Genomic DNA, 6,046 nt, shown 5'->3' with positions numbered 1-6,046 from the left:
ACATTAGTTAATAAATTTATAATTCAAATATTATATTAAAAATTTTTAAAATTCAAATATCATATTAAATATTTAAATATAATTATAAATTCATTCGGCAATATTAACCCAATTATAAATCACAATGTTTAGTAATTCATTGTTTAGTATTTTCAAATCCTCGCTTCACTCCACAGGTTCTTCCTCCTAACTCGATATCTGTGCCGATGAAGGCTAGGGGTTGAGAAGCAACAAAGTTCTAAAACCAACAACAAAAGCAAATACTAGAATGGAGGACCTAATAAGACATAAAATACAGAACCCTAAAGTCAAAAATAAGAAGCAAAAAAATATCGATTTATTACAATACAAGGATGTGAATAAGCAGTGTTTATTCCAGAGTGAGAGATGATGAAAAAAAGATTCAGTTTTCTTCATAAGTATTCAGGTTTATGTTAAATAGCACAAAGGACAACTGGGAAAAGTGCAGAATGAAGGATCCAAATACAGTGATTTTCAACTACAGATAAGAGTTCTTGCTCAATTGCTACACGCGCACACTTGAGAAGGCCTCAGCAAGTATCTTAGAGAATCACACCTGCTAGAGAGGTCTTAATTAAAGCTTCATGAAAGACCAATAACCTTTCCAGTGGCAGTGTCAAGATCAATTTCATAGAAACAAGGCCTTGTTGGTAGCCCTGGCATTGTGCTCATTGTACCAACTAAGGGAAAAATAAAACCAGCTCCTATGCTGGCTCTCACATCCCTTATTGGTAAGATAAATCCACTTGGTGCTCCCTTCTTGGACGCATTGTGTGAAAATGAGTACTGGGTTTTTGCCATGCAGATTGGTAGACCAGAAAACCCTTGCCTGCTGTACATCTCAATCTGTTTCTCAGCCTGATTTGACGAAAAGAAAACACTTATGTCAACAAGAAAACTCCTGAGTGATTTTGTTAGTTAGAGAGTCGAAACTTAGGCGTCTAATATTTAAAGAAAAGTCAAGCCACTTAATGCATGCGTCATAACTAGACTTGCGCTCTGTTGACAACAATCTTGTGATCTTTAATAGCACGGGAAGCTCCTTCATTATCTTTTTCTTGTTAGTTAAAGGTCAAAATTCACTGTCAAGAGCATTTAAAGGTTTCCGATGCTTATTCCAATCCCACCAGAATGGGAAAGAAATAGTGTTTGCACAAGATTTTTCGTTTGAAGAATTTTCCGCAGGTATAATGTAAAGTAGTTACTAAAGTTTTTCATTTTAAGAACTTTCCATACACATAATTTGTCATCACAATGAGATAATTAAAAGGACAATAACTCTGAAATATGGGAATCCAAAAGATTTTAATCATGTTAAGTTAAAAGAATTAATTGCAATATATAATGGAAGGAATTGATGAAAGATTTACAAAAAGTTTACCTGTTCGGTGTATTCGACACCACTGGCACCATATGACCTAGCTATTACCTCTATTTTCTCTTTAATACTAATATCCAAAGGATATAGGAACTTCAATGGCTGTGTCACATTCTCACAGGCCCTTTGAACTGCAACTCCAAGGTCCACCTGACAACAATAACAGTGATCTGTTATCATTCAAAACTTAGAAACAACTTTAGTAGACTTAGGTTTTTACAGCATTTGATACAAATTCACAATTAGAAAACTCAGAATAAGATTAGAGATGCCAAGAGCAATATGTTCTAATAGACAGATATGTTCAAACTTCAAGAAATGCAACTAGACAATACAGCATTGAGCATTTTCTCGCAAGTAAAGGTTGAAAATGCATTACTTAGTTTGGTAGCACATATGTCAAATGGTCCAAGGTGCTTTTCCATTTAATAAAATGATTATCGGCAAAGATGCCTCAGAAAGAAGAAGGATTTCATGAAGAAATCTGAAGACTCAGAGGCAAACAATGAAGCCAGATCTGGAACAATTGCCTAGTGTAGATGCTACAATCAGAAATTACAGATTTAAACGAGAGAAACCACAGCAGTAGTTCTTTGCAAAACAAGTTATATGTCAATTATAACGTTTGACATGCGATGAGTGCAAGATAGACAGACAGGCTGACTGCCAAATTTGTTAAATTAGATGAACCTAGCTACTTTAATAGTATATGAGATGCCATGTGTATAAAACTAACTCTAAACAATGCACCTTTGGCTGCATCATTACGGTATTTATGAAACTAACAGATTGGAAAAAGACACTAACCGCTCCCTTACCACCATGAGCATGGTGGGTACAGATTATAGCATCAAATGCTCCAGCAGCCAAAGCTGCATTTCTAACAGCATTCATTTCTGCTTCAGTATCAGTTGAGAATTTGTTCACAGCAACAACAACATTTACACCATAAGCCTTTGTGTTTGCTATATGCCTGGCCAAATTCACACAACCAGCTTCAACCAGAGAAACATTCTCATTTAAGTAGTCATGGTCAAGAGGCTTTCCAGCAACAACTTCAGGGCCACCACCATGCATTTTCAAGGCCCTTATTGTTGCCACAATAACAGCACACTGAGGTATCAGACCACTGTATCTACACTTGATATTCATGAACTTTTCTGTTCCAATGTCAGCACCAAAACCTGCTTCAGTGACCACAAACCCACCTCGTCCCACCAGCTTCAGTGCAATCTTATCAGCCACGATAGAAGAATTACCATGGGCAATGTTTGCAAATGGACCAGCATGAACAAGTACAGGGGTTCCCTCGAGGGTCTGCATCAGAGTAGGGTTAATGGCATCCTTCATTAGCACTGTTAAAGCACCTCCAACACCAAGATCATCAGCAGTTATAGGATCACCAGCCTTGCTATTTCCTATCACCATTTTTCCAAGCCGCTCTCTCATATCAGCAAGAGACGTTGTCAGGGCTAAAACTGCCATTATCTCACTAGCAACTGAAATATCAAATCCTGTTTCCCTTACCATACCTTTTTCTTCTGGACCCTGGCCAACAGTGATTTTCCTTAAGAACCTATCATTTACATCCATCACTCTTCTCCAAGTGATTGAATTTGGGTCAATATCTAGCCTAGCAAATTTTTTAACTTCTTCGGGTGTTAGGTCCTCAGGTTGGGTTTTGGAGATACCAAGCTTCTTAAGCCGTCTAAACATGATGTCACTAAACTTCCTTTTTCCTTCTTTATTTGGTGGGCATAATCGATTAAAGAGAGCCTTATCGGATTGGGATGACTCGTGAAATATCCGAGTATCAATGGCAGCGGCAAGTAAATTGTTTGCAGCTGTTATTGCATGAATATCACCGGTTAGATGCAAATTGAACTCATCCATTGGTATCACCTGACTGTAGCCACCGCCAGCCGCACCCCCTTTTATTCCAAAAGTTGGTCCTTGCGATGGTTGGCGAAGACAAGTAACTACCTAGAATTACAGATCTAAATATAGTATCAAGACTATTAAAGTAGTTAAAACATTAGATTATCAAATTTGAGACCTCTGCATCCATGTCAATTAATGAAGAATTGTAATCCCTCAAGAAAAAACTTGCATAAGGAGAACAAACAAACATAAAGAGAGATAGCTTCATCAAGTAAGTTTGCTAAGTAGGTTCATATCTCTAATATTTCAGGATATACATAGGCCACTATCATAGATCAGGAATAGTAAAAAGTTGAAATAATATTAGTAATTCTCAGATATGAAATTCTTTCAAACTAAATTTGCACTTGAAGAGATGGAAAAGGCCATTTCCTTTCACAAGGATAACTTCAACCATTGAGATTGCTTAACAGGCTCATATATAAATACAACAACAACAAACTAAGCCCTATACGCCATAACTCTGGTATCGGCTTAACAGGCTCATATATAAATAAGCAATTTAAATCATGAACTATGGCACTTATGTTCTCTGCCATTTATGAAGCTAGCCTGAAATATATTACTATGAGGAAACTTGTTCCATCTACCAAGATTCCAATGTCAATGCTGGTCATTTAACAAAATAAGCGTACTTTTAGAGTATTCAATGTTAATGCTGCAAAAAATAGAAACAACAACAACAACAATAAAGGATCTAGAACACAAAAGAAAACCATCCAAAAGCTAAATGAATTGATCTTGTATCCCAACAAGAGCCAAAGTAACACCTAGAAATTGGTAATTTTCTATCTTCAAATAACATCAGGGCCAAAGTATGAAATGACTACCTTTTTATCAAGAAAAGCACCCAAGGCTTGACACAAGCCAACTGTAGTAGTAGACTTGCCTTCTCCAAGAGGAGTTGGAGTAATCCCTCCGACCACCACGTAATACCCATCTCCGGATCCTTGAAGTTCATCAAGCACAGATAATAACACCTATAAAGAGAATCAACCAAGTAATTCAAATTCAAATCCCAGCATTTAGTTGCTAACGTAAATAAGAAAAATTAAAGGAAAGCACCACATGAAAAAACGGTTTTCTCATGCAGTCTTAAATTGTTTCACACTTGAGCAACCATAATTCCATCTCAAATACGAAAAAATAAAAAGAAAATAAGAATTAAAAAAAAAATTTAACCTTGTTCTCTTTCTTTTATGTTCTGCTATATATCTCTGAAACAAAACAGCATGTATCAAAAAAGATAAAAATTAATTCATATTGTTGACCTTATTATTCAATTTTCTACTTTTAACATTTTTGTCAGTATCGAAATCACCACCAACCAACAAATCAATCAAGTAAGAACCCAAAATTTCACATCTTGACCATATCTAAACAAAAAAAAAAAAAATCAACCAAAATAAATAACTAAAAACATAGAAAAACAAATATCAAATCCAATGAAATGGGCATACAAGAAATATCATAATAACAAAAAAGAAACGAAGGAAGGAAGGAAAAAGAAAAGACCTTGGCTTTGTATTTGCCATAAAGATCATAATGGTTGGAACTGAGCTTAAGGTCCTTAGCAATCTCAGATATATGAAATGGTTCAACTGAGTTTGCAATATCAATGTCCGCTGGCACTGGTGACAGCACTTCCAACTTCCTTAAACTTCTTGATGAACTCATTTTTTGGCCTTTTGGTTCTAAATTTTTGCTATTCTTTTGGCTGGTCCAATCTGGGTTTTCTTCAAAATCCACCACTATGCATTCTACAAAATAAAATCACCACAAAAATATTTGGAATTTAGAAAGAAGACAAAAAAAAAAAAGTCTAGGAGAGCGTGCTTTTTCTTATCTGAGTGAGGTGGCAAATGGGGCTGAAAAATGGGGAGGTGTTAGTGTTACTGCAAATGGGTTGGCTGTGACGGATTGGCGAAGTTTGATTGGCTCTTGAGGTTTTGGGTGGAGCCTACATGGGGATATGGCAGTGCATGGAAGTTTGAGTGTGACAGATCAAGGTGTGAAAGTTGAAATACCGAAAATCCATGTTTGGAGGGGATACGCTGAAGAATCCTGTGAAAAATATGGCATTCGACAAATTTTTTTTGGTTGTTCAAAACTTCAAGTTAAATCGTTACCATTGATCTGTTCTTTAAAATTTTATTTAGTTTTTATTTTTATTATAGTTAATATTTTAATTAAGTATATTTTATAGAATATATATTTAAGAATCCTTTCATTTAAAATTTTTAATTAATATTTTTTATGTTTTTATCAATGATATATATATATATATAAAATAATAACATATCATGTTAAAATAGAATTTGATGATAAGATAATAAAATGCGATAAGTTTTATTAGAGGCAATGAGCATTCCTTTTATAATATCTTTTTAAGTTTTTTTTTAGTTCTACCTTTTTTTTTCTCAAACCATTTTAAAGATATTTTTTTCAAATCAACTTGGGGCATTCAATAATTTTAATCAAGTAATTCTCATGAGTATCAAATTTGATTGACAAGAAAGTGTTAATTAATTTTCATTTATAAAAACATATTAAAGTGATAAATACAGAAAGAAATTTGCGATCAATGAACTATTTTTGAAATTTTATTTAGTGAAGAAATTTTTTTCCAAAACAATAAGTTAACTATGAATAATGCAATTTGGCCATACACTTTTGTCCGTTCTATTTGCTTTTCTTGTGTGTCAA

At 34.5% G+C, this 6,046-nt stretch overlaps 1 protein-coding gene across 1 annotated transcript; it reads right to left on the bottom strand.

The window, feature by feature from the left end:
- Positions 1–315: 315 nt before the first annotated feature.
- On the bottom strand, positions 316–5,095 carry THFS (10-formyltetrahydrofolate synthetase). Its single transcript, XM_022888369.2, has 5 exons — positions 4,856–5,095; positions 4,171–4,320; positions 2,207–3,382; positions 1,403–1,549; positions 316–879 (listed from the first exon to the last, which is right to left on the bottom strand). The coding sequence occupies exons 1-5, from the start codon at positions 5,015–5,017 to the stop codon at positions 604–606; spliced, it is 1,911 nt and encodes a 636-aa protein (XP_022744104.2). The 5' UTR covers positions 5,018–5,095; the 3' UTR covers positions 316–603.
- Between the last annotated feature and the right edge of the window lie 951 nt (positions 5,096–6,046).

This window comes from Durio zibethinus, chromosome 14, assembly GCF_047325235.1.
Source record: "Durio zibethinus cultivar Kanyao isolate XHJ-2024 chromosome 14, ASM4732523v1, whole genome shotgun sequence".
NCBI classification, from domain to species: domain Eukaryota; kingdom Viridiplantae; phylum Streptophyta; class Magnoliopsida; order Malvales; family Malvaceae; genus Durio; species Durio zibethinus.
This window is presented reverse-complemented; position numbering and strand designations above follow the sequence as displayed.

Excerpts from the sequence above, each read along its gene's own strand:
- THFS (XM_022888369.2), bottom strand. The coding sequence starts at position 5,017 with ATGAGTTCATCAAGAAGTTTAAGGAAGTTGGAAGTGCTGTCACCAGTG. Across the intron at positions 3,383-4,170 it reads GTGCTTTTCTTGATAAAAAG|GTAGTTACTTGTCTTCGCCA; the intron begins GTAGTCATTTCA and ends CTGTAATTCTAG. Across the intron at positions 1,550-2,206 it reads CTCATGGTGGTAAGGGAGCG|GTGGACCTTGGAGTTGCAGT; the intron begins GTTAGTGTCTTT and ends TATTGTTGTCAG.